Source organism: Hemiscyllium ocellatum, chromosome 32, assembly GCF_020745735.1.
Source record: "Hemiscyllium ocellatum isolate sHemOce1 chromosome 32, sHemOce1.pat.X.cur, whole genome shotgun sequence".
Lineage (NCBI taxonomy): Eukaryota > Metazoa > Chordata > Chondrichthyes > Orectolobiformes > Hemiscylliidae > Hemiscyllium > Hemiscyllium ocellatum.
The window spans coordinates 43,930,650-43,948,488 of record NC_083432.1 but is presented as its reverse complement, the minus strand read 5'-3'; the positions used below and the strand labels follow the sequence as shown (position 1 = coordinate 43,948,488).

Here is a 17,839-nt window from a genome sequence, read left to right as displayed (position 1 = left end):
AGCTCTTTCCTCTAAGGACGATGTACTTTCTAGCTAAAAAAAACACGAAAAAGTTGCCGATGCTGTAAATCAGAAGTAAGAACAGAAATTGCTGTAAAAGCTCAGCAGGTCTGGCAGCATCTGTGGCGAGAAATCAGAATTAACATTTCAGGTCCAGTGACCCTTCCTCGGTATTTTCTAGCTCCTGGCGCCATCCTGCTAGCAAACATATTACCCAAATTGTCTCCAGTTACTAGCATGATCTGTTGAGATGTTATTCTGAATACATGTTATTTGCGAAGTGGGACCCATATTCATGGTGTGCATTTTGCAATGTGTGTTACTTTCCTTGTCTTCTGCCAAATATTCTCTCCTCTTTTCTTGAAAGTTCCCACTCATCCAATGGAAGTAGACCCTCTGCATTGTTCCTCTGGTCTATGTCCTCTACATTAATCGTTACCATTTGTGCCAATTCTGTGGAGCCATTAACTGCCTCCTGCCTCCAGCTTTAAGCTTTGGTTTTCTTCCCCTCCTCCAGTGTTACCCACTTCCCCTGTTCATAAGCACTGAGGTCAATTGTAGCTCTGGTCATTGTCATGAGTGGTAGCAGCTAAATCCACGAATTCATTGAAATCACACCAGGATCTCGCTGACCTCAAATAGCTGTCATTCTAGCCCCAGCAATCAACAAAAAGAATAAAAGGCAATAGAAACTGCTAAGGAAGCTCACTCATTAATCATGTAATGTTCTTACAGTGAAGTAGTCTTGAAAACATCACACCTACACACTGTATGACAATCCACAGACAACACGTTCCATTAAGAGACTGGCATATCGCATGCATTAGAAGCTGCACACAAAGTGATAAGAACACAGCTTGTTCTTTGAAATACTTTGTTTTAAATTGAAAACAAAAGGTAGAAACAGCGTTCATGTCCTGAAAGGCATTGAAGTAAAAGTAGCCATAGTCTCACTCTTGTATTACAGAGAGACAACTAGTGGCTGTTTAACCTGAGGGTCACCTTGCCTGAGGCAAGGGGAGAGATTGCGACAGGAGGGTCTTCTTGGTGATCTCAGTTGGTACAGGAATTGAACTTATGCGGACGGTGTCGCCCTGCATTACAAGCCAGCCATCCAAGCTAACTGACGCCCGACTGAACGGACAACCCACTCCATGGTGAGTTATATTTTATTGTATATAATTATTTTATATATAAAGCACAGCAGCACTGCACACTAGGGTTCTGGATGTAGGTTTGCTCGCTGAGCTGGAAGGTTCATTTCCAGACATTTCGTCACCCTACTAGGTAACATCTTCAGTGGGCCTCTGGGCAAAGCACTCCTGATGATTCCTGCTTTCTACGTTTGGGTTTCTTTGGGTGGGTGATGTCATTTGTTGTGATGATGTCATTTCCTGTGATGATGTCACTCCCTGTTCTTTTTCTCAGGGGGTGGTAGATTTGGTCTAACTCAATGTGTTTGTTGATAGAGTTCTGGGTGGATATACAATCAGGTTACCTGGCGTTGAGGAAAACTTGATCAGACCTATCAGTATAGTGGTCAGACCACAGATTTAATGCCACTTGCAGTTCTAGTCACTGAGACGCAAGTAACTGGTCAGAAGCCGTGCAAAGAATTGCCACATGGCTTTTACCGAGTGTCAGTGATCTGAAGTACAAGAAAGCCAGGAATGCATTGCCTGTACTTGTGGTATAGCTCTGAAACAGCAGGTGAGACCCAGGTGAACAGAGGAAGTACCTCAGGGATACCCTCCAGGCCTCACTGTGTCATTCCCATAGACACAGAGGAATCACCAGCCAGCCCTAGACCGTCCAAAGTGGAGGAGGAACTTCCAGGAAGGCATCAAGTACCTCGAGGCTTGTCGTCGGGAAAATGTGGACGCCAGGTGGAAATAACGAAAGGAGCACGTTGCCCCTCCAACCATCCCCTTCCCATGACCACCACCTGCCCCCCAGCGTAACTGAGACTGTGGTAGCTGCAACGCTCTGTACAGTCACCTACAGACGCACCCTGAGAGTGAGAGAGAGTTACCCTTGTCTGTGAGGGACCATCAGTGGTGATGATGATACTATATAAATTCAAGTCGTTAACTATATAGCAACTCTACCAGCCTTTGAGTTGGGAGGCTGGGCTGGACTTTGGGGGAAAGTAATACACTTTATAGTAAAGTATATTTATTCAGTTTACAGAATCTATTTCCTACATTCCACTCTCAAATATACAATACCCTCATGTCAAAAGTGAATTGAATATTGCAAAAGTAGCTTAAGACTTAAAAGGGTATGAAGCAACTGATATAGATACCTGCCTAGATATACTGACTCATTCATCAACTGATCATAGACTCCTAACAGCGTGGAAACAGGCCATTCAGCCCACCAGGTCCATACCAACCTTCCGAAGAGCATCCTACCACAGACTCACTGCCCCTACCCCACCCCTACGGTTCCCATGACCAATCCACCTGGCCTGCACATTCATGGACACTATAGCATGACCAATTCACCTAACCTGAACATCTTTGGACAATGGGAGGAAGCCCATGCAGGCACGGGGAGAACATGCAAACATTACACAGCCAGTTGCCCAAGGCTGGAATCAAACCCAGGTCCCTAGCGCTGTGAGGCAGCAGTGCTAACCACTAAGAGACTATACCCCATGATGGGACTACACTGTGAAACAAGAACAGAACATTTCTGAGTATGCTGCTCCTTTGATGGATTAATTATTATAAATTCCCTTGTGAATCATATTGACTGGAGTGATAAATCAGAAATAAAGGTACTGCTGGTTAATCTTGGCCTGATGTTAATGGGATAAGTGCTGCATTTCTGCAAAACTTGAAGTTCTCAGCTGCCTACACAGGAGTCTATTTTCTGAACTCTGTCATGTGAACTGTTAATTAAGGGTTACTTTGAACTGAAAGTGTTATCAATCAATCTTCTGAGCTACATCAAGGTACAGGAAAGGTTGTAGACAGACTAAAGGAATACAGAAGGCGGAGGAATGACCTGACTGAGATTGTTCAGATTGTGAAAGGGTTTAATAGGCTAGACCTAGTTCAGTTGTGGGAGACTGGAAGTAGTGGTCATAAATCCAAGATAACCACTAATAAATCCAAGCAGGAATTCAGGGAAAACTTCCTTATTCAGAGAATGGTGAGAATGTGAAATTCACTGGGACACAGTTGAGGCAAATATGATAGATGTAAAGAGGGAGTTGGATAAATAGATGCGAGAATGGAATAAAAGGATATCTTAATGAGGTGAGTGAGGAGACCTGGAAGGAGTACAAAGAGCAGCATAGAGCTAGAGAGAGTGGGTGTGTATCAGAGTGTGGGAGTGTGTGTCAGAATGTGTGTGTGTGTGTGTGTGTGTGTGTCAGAGTGTATGAGTGAAATGCTTATTTCAAGGCAAACAAACTTATGCCTGAGACTATAGCTATGAGGTGCAATGAAAATGGGGCATGCTCCAGCAAAATGCAGGAAGTGCCAGCGTCTGAAGGTCTGGCCTCCCTTGCAAATCCCTCAGGTAAACAGCAACCCTTCACTGCTCTACCCGCTTCCAGCAGCGCTCCCCCAAAGCTTGTGATTTTAAATAAACCTATTGGACTATAACCTGGTGTCATGTGACTTTGTCCACCCCAGGCACCTGCATCACCACATCATAATACTGGAAGGCCTTGGTATTTAAGTCTCCAACTTGTAACTTGAACCCACAACCTTCAGATTTTCAGAAGTATGAGTGCTATCCTCCCAGCCACAGCTGACACCATGGTGAACAAAAACCATTAAGTTAGAAAATGGGGCATGTAACAAAGCAGACTAAGAGAACCACCTTATGACAGGGTTATTTCTGCAGATGCACTCAAGGATTATGGGGCTTTTATTGAGCTAGTTAGACTGGTGTGATACACACTGTGTCTACAACCTAAAATGACCTCATTCGATAAACAAAAACAATCCTTACACCATCCACGATAGATCCAGAAACAAAAAAAAATCATTATTTAGCTAGCTTGCAAAAACAAAGGATGGATTGCAAGAGGAAACTAGCTACGATGTTGTTGCCAAGTTTCATGGCAGCCATAGAAAGGCCTGAGTGAAGCCAGTGCTGAGGTCTTGTTTTTGGTCCTGGAAATTTCAGTTAGTACTGTATTGGTACTCAAATCATAAGAGGCATCTAACGTACGGCCAACCAGGTAGTAATCTATGATATATACACACTTAACTCCAATTGCCAAGAAAGCCTCAAAGATCGGTTTCTTAAAAGAGCCACACACCAGAATTTGATTAGGATTTTTAGAATGGGGCAAGTACATGTCAAGAGTACATAAATGGCAGCAAATGAAATGCAGAGTTTCTTGCAGTGTTCAAGTTGAATGACCTTTTTTAAATATTAATTTATGGGATGTGGGTATCACTGGCCATTTATTACCCATCCTTACCTGCCCAACAGGCAGGCAAGAGTCAACCACATTGCTGTGGGTCTGGAGTCACATGTAGACCAGACCAGGTAAGGATAGCAGTTTCCTTCCCTAAAGGATATTAGTGAAGCAGTTGGGTATTTTCCTGACCAGAGTTTCCGAATGTATTAACTCTTAGACTCATCAATTCCAGAGATTTAATGAGTTAAATTCCACTGTGTTAGGAATCAAATCCGGGTCCCCACAGCCTCTGGGTTAATAGTCTAGTGAAAAAAGCTATGAGGTCATCACCTCATCAGTGGGAGGTGACTAATGGCACAGGTGTGATTACAGCCTGAATCCATCTCCACAACTTAACTGATGTTAAATCCATACCGTCAGGAGTTCTAATTTACTTATGGAAGCAAAATGAAAGCACTTTCTTTTTTAATGTTTAATCCTTCAAGTTGTGGGTGAAACTAGCAAGACCATATTTACTGAGCTGAGAGATTGTCTGAGAATGGCCAGGATATTGACATAGCAGCCTGGGGACATGTGACCAGACTCTTCAAGCTCATTTGACAACATCTACACATTGGACAGAACAGCAATTTCTCAATTATCTTATGGATGTTTTGGGCTTCCCCCCCCCCACCGAGATGGAATGGGGCAGAGGGGAAACAGAGCCAGGATGAAAAGAAGTAAACTTTAATTCTTTCATGAGCTGGGGGCATGTCACTGGTGAGGTCAGGCTTCATTGATTAACCCGAATTACCTACGAACCCAGTGGCTTACTCAGCTTGTTCCGAGGGGCGGTCCAGAGTAAACTATGTGGATGGGTCAGCTAGAGTCACATATAAACCAGAGTGGAGTCAGGACAGCAGGTTTGTTCTTATTAATGAACCAGATGGGTTTTTTCACAGTGATCACAATAGCTTCACTGAAGCTATTTTTAATTCCAGATTTTTACTCTTCAATGAATTTAAATTCCACCAGCTAACCTTGGGCTATTTGAACCCATGTCCCCAGAACATTAGGCCAGGCATCTGGATATTAGCCCAATGACATAGCCAGCATCGTACTATCTCTAGATATAAGGCGACACCATGACAGATAGAGCAGACATTTTGGATGCACTGGCCTGCAACTGCCCTTTTGGGGATGACGCAGTGGCATCTCTATGACTCTATGGCTAGCACTGCTGCCTCACCACGCCAGGGACCTGGGATTCGATTCCAACCTCAGGCAACTGTCTGTGTGGAGTTTGCACATTCTCCTTGTGTCTGTGTGAGTTTGCTCCAGTTTCCTCCCACAGTCCAAAGTAGGTTAGGGTGGATTGGCCATGGAAAATCGTCCAAAGTATCCAGGAATCTGCAGGCTAGGTGGGATAGCCATGAGAAAAGCGGGGTTACACGGATAGGATGGGAAGCTCTTTGCCGGGTCAGTGTGGACTCAGTGGGCCAAATGGCCTGATCTCATGCTGTAGGGATTCTATGATGTTCACGAGGTTGTAACACGTGTCTACTGTCTTTGAGACGCTAGTAACAGCTCTTCTACTATGTGGGCAGTGGTTGCTATGATAACACTAATCTACACAATATAAAGAAAAAGGTCATAAAAAAGATGGAGCATCAAACCAAGCAGGAAAAAACATCCGATCCATATCATATCAGATACTGCCATAATAACATGTGAGAAAAAGCTTCAACCCAGAAACCTTAATTCACTTTCTCTGTCTACACATGATGCCAGACCTGCTGAGTGTTTTTCAACAGTTTCTGCTTTTATTTCAGTCTGCCAGCATCAAAGCTAGGAGGCATCAGTTTTACTGTATTAATAAGTCACACTTAACAAAATCTTCAATCCCCTTCTAGAGTGATTTTGTCAGGATCCCGTAGGTTTCTATGCTGTGAATGTGACTGTACCCATTAATGTCTATGCTTTATCTTCTCACAGCTCTGTTTCACCTTGCGTTTTAATTAGGTTTCTGTGCCTCTTATGATATACTTTCATGCATCAGAGCCACCTGAATGTTTAAACTCACTGATAGTTAGGCTTTAATTCCTTCGCTTCCTTGAAATAGGGTCGCAAAATTGGGTGAAATTAGCTGCAAGAAAGTGTATGCTGGAAAACCGTATGTTTATAAATCAGCAGTGCAAACCTACAAAGAGCAAATTAAACAGCACAAGTAAATAATAAACACAAGATTTTTCACAATGCATCAGGCTAAGAGCAGTTAACATGGATCATTAACTGAACCATTAGTATCTCCTCCCTCTGTGAAACTTCATTCAACTGTCGGTATGTGGCGCAGACACCTGAAGGTGGGTATTCCATCAAAGCTGCCTGACAGTAAAGGAGGATTGAGTGTTCTCTCTACCAGAGGAGACTGCTGCACACATTAATAGTTTGTCAGAATTTGACATTTTTGAAATTCATTTTTTCGGGGTCTGGTAGATCATGGTTTTGAACATTCCCCTCCTTTGGAATTCTAAGCCACAATTCCCCTTCTATTTAACCTGCATCTATTCACAGAGCTAACCCAATGCAAGATGGAAAATTATCTTCACCGTGTAACCGAGGAAATGGAGAATTCCCAATCAGAACGTGAAACCTGTCAGCCAATCAGCTCACCTTGCTTGTGCTGGCTTCTCAAATGAACCCTTCAGTTAGGTCCTGATGAAAGGCTCTGGCCCGAAACATCGAATTTCCTGTTCCTTGGGTGCTGCCTGACCTGCTGTGCTTTAACCAGCAACACATTTTCAGCTCTGATCTCCAGCATCTGCAGACCTCACTTTTTACCCTTCAGTTAGGTCCACAGACCGATATCCACATGTTGTGTTGGGTAGCAATAGATTTTCAGAGATTTACAAAAGGTTTCATTGTACATCTGGAGTTTAGCACCTGTTTTCCACCTCTCCCATAGAACATAGAAGGATACAGCGCAGTACAGGCCCTTCGGCCCTCGATGTTGCGCCGACCGAATCCTACCTAACCTATACTAGCCCAATAACTTCCAAATGCCTATCCAATGCCCGCTTAAATGACCATAAAGAAGGAGAGTTCACCACTGATACGGGCAGGGCATTCCATGAACTCACAACCCGCTGTGTGAAGAATCTACCCCTAACATCTGTCCTATACCTACCACCCCTTAATTTAAAGCTATGTCCCCTAGTAACACCTGACTCCATTAGCGGTAAAAGGTTCTTAGTATCTACCCTATCTAAACCCCTAATCATCTTATACACTTCTATCAGATCTCCCCTAAACCTTCTCTTCTCCAATGAGAACAGTCCCAAGTGCCTCAGCCTTTCCTCATAAGATTTTCCTACCATTCCAGGCAACATCCTGGTAAACCTCCTCTGCACTCGTTCTAAAGCTTCCACATCCTTCCTATAGTATGGCGACCAAAACTGCACACAATACTCCAGATGAGGCCTCACCAGAGTCTTATACAACTGCAACATGACCTCAGGACTCCGGAACTCAATTCCTCTGCCAATAAAGCCCAGTACACCATATGCCTTCCTCACAGCACTATTTACCTGGGTGGCAACTTTCAGAGATCTGTGTACATGGACACCAAGATCCCTCTGCTCATCCACACTACCAAGTAGCCTACCATTAGCCCAGTAATCCATCATCTTGTTATTCCTACCAAAGTGAACGACTTCGCACTTAGCTACATTGAATTCCATTTGCCACATTTCCGCCCAGCTCTGCAACTTATCTATATCCCGCTGTAACCTACCACTTCCTTCCTCACTATCCACAACTCCACCGACTTTTGTGTCATCCGCAAACTTGCTTACCCAGCTTTCAAGTCCTTCCTCTAGATCATTTATAAAGATAACAAAAAGCAATGGTCCCAAAACAGATCCTTGTGGTACACTGCTAGTAACTGCGCTCCAAGATGAACATAATCCATCAACTACTACCCTCTGTCTCCTTCCAGCCAGCCAATTCCTAATCCAAACCTCTAATGTATCCTCAATGCCATACCTCCGTAGTTTTAGCATTAGCCTACCATGGGGAACCTTATCGAACGCCTTACTAAAATCCATATACACAACATCTACTGCTTTACCCTCGTCCACTTCCTTAGTCACCTTCTCAAAGAACTCAATAAGGTTTGTGAGGCACGACCTGCCCTTCACAAAACCATGCTGGCTATCCCTGATCACGTTATTCCTACCCAGATGTTCATAAATCTTATCCCTTACCATTCTCTCTAAGACTTTGCCCACCACTGAAGTCAGACTCACTGGCCTATAGTTACTAGGGCTATCCCTACTCCCTTTCTTGAACAATGGGACCACATTCGCTATCCTCCAGTCCTCTGGTACTATTCCCATTGACAATGACGACATAAAAATCCAGGCCAATGGCTCTGCTATCTCCTCCCTAGCTTCCCATAGGATCCTGGGGTAAATGCCATCAGGCCCAGGAGACTTATCTATATTCATCCTTTCCAATATTCCCAAAACCTCTTCCCTGCATATTTCCAGGGCATCCATTCTAATTATTTGTGATTCCATATTCACATCAGCAACAGTGTCCTGTTCCTGAGTGAATACTGATGAAAAGTACTGATTTAATGTCTCTCCAATCTCCTCCGCCTCCACACACAACTTCCCACTACTATCCTTGACTGGACCGATACCTACCCTAGTCATCCTTTTATTCTTGACATACCTATAGAAAGCCTTTGGGTTTTCCCTAATCCTACCAGCTAAAGACTTTTCATGTCCCCTTCTCGCTTCTCTTAGCTCCCTCTTTAGCTCCTTCCTGGCTACCTTATAACTCTCAATCGCCCCTACTGAACCTTCACGCCTCATCTTTACATATGCCGCCTTCTTCCCTTTCACAAGGGACTCCAATTCCTTACTAAACCACGGCTGCCTCACAAGGCCCTTTACACCATGCCTGACTGGTACATACCTATCGAGGACACGCAGTAGCTGCTCCTTGAACAATCCCCACATCTCATTAGTGTTCTTCTCTTGAAGCCTGTTTTTCCAATCCACACATCCTAAGTCATGCCTCACTGCATCATAATTTCCCTGCCCCCAGCTATAACTCTTGCCCTGCAGCGCACGATTATCCCTCTCCATCACTAAAGTAAAAGTCACCGAGTTGTGGTCACTGTCCCCGAAGTGCTCACCTACCTCCAAGTCTAACACCTGACCTGGTTCATTACCTAGAACCAAATCCAATATAGCCTCCCCTCTTGTTGGCCTGTCGACATATTGTGTCAGGAAACCCTCCTGCACACATTGTACAAACACCGACCCATCTAATGAACTCGAGCTATAGCTCTCCCAGTCAATATCTGGGAAGTTAAAGTCCCCCATAACAACCACCCTGCTACCTTCACTCTTTTCCTGAATCATCCTCGCAATATTATCCTCTACTTCTCTAGGACTATTAGGAGGCCTGTAGAAAACACCTAACAGGGTGACCTCACCTTTCCTATTTCTAACCTCAGCCCAAACTACCTCAGATGGCAAGTCCTCTTCCATCGTCCATTCCACTGCTGTGATACTATCTTTGACAAGTAATGCCACGCCTCCCCCTTTTTTACCCCCATGTCTGATCCTACTAAAACATTTGAACCCTGGAACGTGCAACAGCCATTCTTGTCCCTGTTCTACCCACGTCTCTGTAATGGCCACAACATCGAAGTCCCAGGTACCAACCCACGCTGCAAGTTCACCTACCTTATTCCTTATACTTCTGGCATTGAAGTATACACACTTCAATCCACCCTTCTGGTTACAGGCACCCTCCTTAGAGATCACTGCATTATTCCTAACCTCCCTACACTCAAGGTCCTGTACCCTAAAGCTACAGTCCTGGTTCCCATGCCCCCACGGAGTTAGTTTAAACCCTCCCAAAGAGCACTAGCAAACCTCCCCCCAAGGATACTGGTGCCCCTCAGGTTCAGGTGTAGCCCATCCTTTTTATAGAGGTCCCACCTTCCCCAGAAAGGACCCCAGTTGTCCAGAAACCGGAATCCCTCCCTCCTGCACCATCCCTGTAGCCACGCATTTAACTGCTCTCTCTCCCTATTCCTCGACTCTCTATCACGATGGGACTGCCCATCTGGACACTTTCCCTGTCCAGAAGCTAACATCCCACTCAGAAAGCACCCAGTCCTTTTTACAGCAAGAAATTCACCAGTAAATTAACCAATGAGCCACTGAATACATTACAAACACTGCCCAACATACGCAGTATAATAATAACAAAAAACAAAAGGGGGTAAACACTTTGTTGGGGGGGGGGTGATGATGAGGAAGACAGGATTTGACCGTGTCCAAACAGACCTTGTCAAATTTATTACCTGATATACATAACTACACAACTATGATTAAAGACCCAGAGAACCCAGCTCTTTTTGGTTTGTAAAATACACCAACCACCAGTTAACCTCCCAGTTAATAAATTACAGATACTGCCCATTCGGGACAAGAACAAAGAAAATCAAAGGAGGAAACAAGGCGGTTTAGTTGGGGGGAGGGGTGGGTGGGTGGCAGGGTGAACTGAGTGAATGTAGTGTTATTTTGAATCCCATACAGAGTCATAGAGATGTACAGCATGGAAACAGACCCTTTGGTCCAACTCGTCCATGCCAACCAGATATCCCAACCCAATCTAGTCCCACCTGCCAGCATCCATCCCATATCCATCCAAACCCTTCCTATACATATACCCATCTAGATGCCTTTTAAATGCTGCAACTGTACCAGCCTCCACCACTCCCTTTGGCAGCTCATTCCATACACACACCATCCTCTGCATTAAAAAGTTGTCCCTTGGGTCTCTTTTATACACTTCCCCTCTCACCCTAAACCTATGCCCTGTAGTTCTGGATTCTCCTATCCCAGGGAAGAGACTTTGCCTATTTACCTTCTCCATGCTCCTCATGATTTCTGAAACCTCAGCCTCTGAAGCTCCAGGGAAAACAGCCCCAGTCTATTCAACCTCTCCCTATAACTTAAATCCTCCAACACCCTTGTACATCTTTTCTTATCTAGGGAAGGATTTGTTGTTGTTGGAGTGGGTCCATAGGGGGTGTACAAGAATGATCCCAGGGAATGAAAGGCTTGTCATGTGATAAGCAGTTGAGGGCTCTGGGTCCATACTCAATGGAAGTTAGAAGGATGAGGAGGAGATCTGCTTGAAACTTACAAAATACTGAGATGCCTGGATAGAGTGGACATGGAGAAGATGCTTGGTACAAGAGATTAGGATACAAAGGCACAGCCTTTGGGGGAAGGAATGAGGAGAAATTTTTCAGCCAGAGGGTGGTGAATCTGCGCAACTCATTGCCACAGAGGGCTGTAGAGGCCAGGTCACTGGAGTGTATTTAAGACAGAGATTGGTAAGGGGATCAAGGATTATGGGGAGAATGCAGGAGATTGCGGTTAAGAAACATATCAGCCATGATTGCTTGGCAGATCAGAGTCATTGGGCCGAATGGCCTCATTCTGCTCTGATAGTTTATGGTCTTATGATTATTGGGAGAAATAATACAACCCCAGCCATGCAGTGCCCACTGTCCCTGAGTGCTTTGAAGCTACTGGCAAAAAATAAAATATAAAATATAAAATAAAATAATAACGCGATCACCAATTCACCAAAGAACCCAGCTTCTCTTTTTAAAAATATATAAATAAACCCACCATGGCATTTACAAAACACCCAATCAATCAAATAAGGAAAATACCTCATTTTCCTTTACTTTAGAAATGCACCAAACTAAGCCCTCACCAAATTAACCGACAAAGTACGGGCAGTGCCGACAAGGAGTAGTGTAATAACTACAAAAACAGAAAAAGGAGAGGGGGAGAACAGGTCAGGGAGGGGTGTTACTAAATCAAGGTAAATTGGAGTGGGGGGGGAGGGGAAGGACTAATACACTCCAGCCCCCATAGAACCCAAATCGAAGAAGCCAGCTGTTCATCTTTCATTTTGAAAGATGTGCTACCAAATCACTTCAGCAACTATTTATCAAATAACAGCTAACACATTGGCCACCAGTGTGCTGTAGATCTCTATGATCTATGAATCTGACCAGGAGCAGGGTAAATGGCCAGCTGTGTGTTTTTTAAATCAACCTGTTCAAACATGTTACAGCATGTGGTTGGAGCAGATGTGACTTGAAACCAAATCTTCTGTGCCAGAGATAGGGACATTACCACTGCACCTTAAGACATTCAGCACTTACATTTAAAAGGGAGAAAGAGATGCAGGGGGCTAAATTAAATGAAATTGGAGAGTGAAACAGTGTTTCCCAGTCCCTATAGTGACCCCCCTCTCTCTGACGGTGTTGTGGAAGTTGATGCTTTCTGCATTCTCTCTCTCTCTCTCTCTCTCTCTCTCTCGGGCACTCAGGTCTATGACTGCCTCCAAGACCGGTTTTCTGGACCAGTTGATGTGAGAACTCAGCACTTTATTTTATTTTCTGTTATCACACACTACCAAACTGTTTTCTTCCCCATCTCCCAATCACCCGTGGTAATTTTCATCTATTAACCGCTATTAATCAACCATGTTCCAATTGATTATCTTACATGCAAAGCATGTTAAGGGGCAGTGCAATGACATCAAAGGTGAGGGAGAGGTAGGAACAGAGGAGAGAGGAGATTAAATCAATATGGAGTTGGGGGAGGGAGTTACAACGCACCCACTCCCTGCGGTGCCCACCTTTCTCTAAAGACATTGAGCACATCTATGGGGATCACATGCTCAGTCTCAAGGACACTGGGAACAAACAAAGCCATGGAAGAGGGGCAGGCTCATCAACCATGACCCCCTCACTGCCCAGATCAACCTGTGCTGAGATGCTAGTACACATCTTTGGAACAGGTGGGACTTAAACTTAAGCTTCTTGGCTCAAAGGTAGGGACACTACCACTGTGCTACAAAAACCCTATCAAACCGAAGGAGCAACTTTTCATGCAGATGCGGGCATGGAATGAGCCGCCAGAGGAAGTGGTGGAGTTTGGTACAGTTACAACATTTAAACGGCACCTGGATGGGTATATGAATAAGAAGGGTTTAGAGGGATAGAGGCCAAATGCTGGCAAATAGGACTAGATTAGGTTAGAATATCTGGTTGGCATGGACAAGTTGAAGTGAAGGGTTTGTTCCCATGCTGTACATCTCTATGACTCTGACTATAATGGGTGGCACGGTGGCACAATGGTTAGCACTGCTGCCTCACAGCGCCAGAGACCCGGGTTCAATTCCCACCACAGGCGACTGACTGTGTGGAGTTTGCACGTTCTCCCCGTGTCTGCGTGGGTTTCCTCCGGGTGCTCCGGTTTCCTCCCACAGTCACAAAGATGTGCGGGTCAGGTGAATTGGCCATGCTAAATTGCCCGTAGTGTTAGGTAAGGTGTAAATATAGGGGTATGGGTGGGTTGCGCTTCGGCGGGTCGGTGTGGACTTGTTGGGCCGAAGGGCCTGTTTCCACACTGTAAGTAATCTAATCTAATCTAATTCTAGCTTCATCTGCCTTGGTGGGATTTGAACTGATGCCCTCAGAACTTTCCATCCGAACCCACAGCTTAAGTACCACATGCGATGGGCATCATCTGCTCTCCAGGGATACCCTTAAAGGGGCCAAAATTTCTAACAACAACAGAAATTGCTGGGAAAATCAGGCAGCATCTGTGGAGAGAAAGCAAAGTTAACATTTCAGATCCAGTGACCCTTATTCAGAACTGATACTAGCCCAGAAAAGGTTGGTATGTACTGAAGATGGGGCTATGGGGGTGAAGTAAACAATAAGTATAGATGGAGGCCAGAGGGAGAGACGGAGAGGAGACAACAGTTAGACAGAAAGGAACATGTAACGGTCAGCCTGGGGGAATCAATAGCAGGTAGTGGGCAAGTTAGTAGGTGATCATGGGTTGTCTATAGTAACAGTTCGTGTAATGGCCTGGTGTGTGGGGGTTTGGGTAAGGAAATGGGTTTTGCATGTTCAGGCTCTAAAATTAGCAACCTCGATATTGAGGTCCCCAATGGAAACTGAACTGTTGTTCTTCCAGCTTACACGGAGCTTCCCTGGAGCACTGCAGCAAGCCTGAGACAGAGATGTTGGCCAGCGAACAGGGTGTCCAGATTGTCCAGGAGAATCAGGATTCCTGATGAAGGGCTTATGCCCGAAACGTCGAATTCCCTGTTCCTTGGATGCTGCCTAACCTGCTGTGCTTTAACCAGCAACACATTTTCAGCTCTGATCTCCAGCATCTGCAGACCTCATTTTTTACCCAGAGAACAGGGTGGGGGGTTAAAGTGGCAGGCAACTGGAAGCTGAGGGTCATTTTTGTGGAGGGAACATCGGTGTTGTGCTGAGCGGTCGCCCAGCCTATGTTTTGTCGCCCCAGGTGGAGGGGACCATGTTGTGAGCAGTGTTTCTAACACGAACACAAAGACCTGCAGACATTTTTTTTCCACTAGTTTCCATCCTATCCTTTATTTTGCTTCAGGCTTTTGTGGGTTCAAGTCTCACTCCAGCAAGATGAGCCCATCAGGCCAGACTGACACTCCGAGGCAGTACCGAGTCGGTGCTGCATTGCCAGAGGTGCTGGCTTTTGGCTGAGCCATAAAGCCAAGGCTGCACTTGCCTTCCCAGCTCGATGTGAAAAAAAATCTCCTGGCACTGTTTCAAAACAAAGGACATCTCTTGTGCCAGATTTATCCTTTAGCTAAGCTCTAAAAATAGGAAGGATATTATTAAACTGGAGAGGGTTTGGAAGACATTTACCAGGATGTTGCTGGGATTGGAGAGTTTGAGGTATGGGGAGAGTCTGAATAGGCTGGGATTTTTTTTCACTTGATTGTAGGAGGTTTACTGGAGAGGTTTATCAAATCATGAGGGGTACAGATTAGGTGTATGGCAGGTGTCTTTTTTCCCCAGGTGGGAGATTTCAAGACTAGGGACATGTGTTTAAGGTGAGGGGAGAAAGATTTTACACAGAGAATGGTTCATGTGTAGAATGCACTTCCAAAGAAAGTAGTGGGTACAATGTTTAAAGGATAGCTCGATAAGTACATGAATAAGAAATGTTTGGAGGGTTATGTGTCAGGAGCAGGCAATTGGGTCGAGTTTAGTTTAGGATTATGTTCAGCAAGGACTGGTTGGTCCAAAGGGTCTGTATGAGTCTATGGTCAGTGCCATAAAGTGAACAGAGGGGTTCAGCAGAGTCTATCACAGCTTTGAAAATGTGTTGCTGGAAAAGCGCAGCAGGTCAGGCAGCATCCAAGAAACAGGAGATTCGACGTTTCGGGCATAAGCCCTTCTTCAGGATTCCTGAAGAAGGGCTTATGCCTGAAACGTCGAATCTCCTGTTCCTTGGATGCTGCCTGACCTGCTGCGCTTTTCCAGCAACACATTTTTTCAGCTCTGATCTCCAGCATCTGCAGTCCTCACTTTCTCCTCAATCACAGCTTCGCCAGGAAACGAACGTGATCATTGGCCTCAGATGTTCACATGTTCTCTTCTCGGAGACACCTGCCTGACCATTTCGGGCAGTTTTAGTTTTTATTTCAGATTTGGAGCACTTTGCTTTTTCTCCAAAAAACTACTTCCTTGGCTGCAAAACATTCCAGAATATTCTGGGGGGGGGGGGGGGGAGGTGGGTGGTGCTGTGAGGTGTAGGCTGACCACAGTCCAGGGTTAACAAAAAACAAACTTGAATTCTGAAGAAGGGTCCTGAAACTCTCTCTCTCTCTCCCCTCAGATGCTGCCTGACCTGCTGAGTTTCTCCAGTAATTTTGGGGGTTTTTTTGGTTAAAATGAAACTTGGTTGGACTCCCCAGCAATAGAGGATGGAATGGGAGATCCAAATCCAATGGTGAATCTGAACCTTCCTCATCCCTAATGAGCTCAGTATCTCTCTCTCTGACTTGGCAAGGGTGCAGAGCTCATTCACCTGCATTTTCACAGGCTGTACCTTAGAGAACTACCCTCGGGAGCTGGAGCGGGGCGAGGGAGGGTGTTGAGGGGGGGAGGCACTGATGATTTCTGTGGAGAGGCATTCCTGGAGAATCGCTGTCAGACTGAATTCAGGACCGGTTTATCCGCCTGAGCTGAATGTTTAAGACATCGTCCTCGTTCGGTCTAACCTCTCTCGTGTCGTTCACACAAATGTCCAAGTCTCCCAGCCAGCATTTTTTTTTCAATATTACTCATGAAACCCCCTCCCCGCAGCAGTGCCCCCATCCCAAACCCACAATAACACATCCCTTCCCAAGCCTCTATCACTTTGCAAACCGCTGCTCCAGTAAACAGCATCCCGTGCTGCCACAACAAAAGGCATCTGCTACAAATTGCCTTGCACCCAGACACAGAGAGAGAGAGAGAGAGTTCCCTTTAACGTTTACAGCAACTTTCCAGTGTGTGAGAGACATCCGGGGAGGATAATACTATGAGCAGATCATCGCTTCGGTGTAGAATTCAGGGGTAAAAACAGGGCACCAAGATATTAACGAGACACCTTGGTCAAAAAGATTGGAGAGGAATTCTACTGCACAGCGTGCAATGAGAGAGAAAAAAACACCCTGAACCAGAAAGCTGGCTCTGTCGCCTTCAGCAGCATCTCTGGAAATGTTGCCCTGGATATTTCAGGAAGGAGAGAGAAATTTACAAACCCAGCGATTCACATTTTGCAGTTGTTAAGACTGGGAGGAGAGTGGAACAGATAAAATAAGAAGGGGGAATCTGCTACTTACCTGTGAGCTCCGCAGCGGCCAGCTTGCCGAGTATTGAAGGCAAGTACAGGAGAAAGAAAGTACCCAGTCCCATGTTGTTGCTGTGGACGGGAGCGTTTTGAAAATAGCAGGCAGTCCCCTGAAAGCGGACGGTGCACTGAGCAACGGTGATGCTCCCTCAGCTCTCACCTATGAGAGTTTTAATGTCCAAAGTCCATGAGGAACAGATGCGAGAGATTGCTTGAAGACTCGATGTTGGGGAATATCTCGTGGTCTTTATCCCTTCCCCTCTGTGGCTGCCTTTCCAACAGATTATTTTTGCATATCTCTCTCTCTCTCTCTCTGGCTGTGTTTGTTTAAGAACTGTGCGGAGCTTGCAAAGCACGCCACACTCTGTCAGACTTTCATCATAACACGGAGAAGACTAAGTGGGACACAAAGAGAGATTGCAATAGGAGGGTGTGGAGGATTTACACCTGAATCCAACCAGCCCGCTTCTTATCCAGTTCCCAACCAGAAGAAACGTCCAATCCGATTCACAAACACGCCTGCCAATCTTAGCTGCTGAATAATTCATTCTCCTTCAGAATGAAGCTCTTCAAAACTTGCTACATTCTTGGTATGGAGATGCTGGTGTTGGACTGGGGTCCACAAAGTTAAAAATCACACAACACCAGGTTACAGTCCAACAGGTTTATTTGGAAG

At 45.2% G+C, this 17,839-nt stretch overlaps 1 protein-coding gene across 1 annotated transcript in view; it reads right to left on the bottom strand.

The window, feature by feature from the left end:
• LOC132830767 (plexin domain-containing protein 1-like) overlaps nt 1–17,472 on the bottom strand; it is a 288,265-nt gene extending 270,793 nt beyond the window's left edge. The window contains exon 1 of the mRNA XM_060848606.1: nt 17,156–17,472. Coding sequence (XP_060704589.1) covers nt 17,156–17,228 — 73 coding nt within the window. The 5' untranslated portion in view covers nt 17,229–17,472. The remainder of the gene's footprint in view (nt 1–17,155) is intronic.
• Between the last annotated feature and the right edge of the window lie 367 nt (nt 17,473–17,839).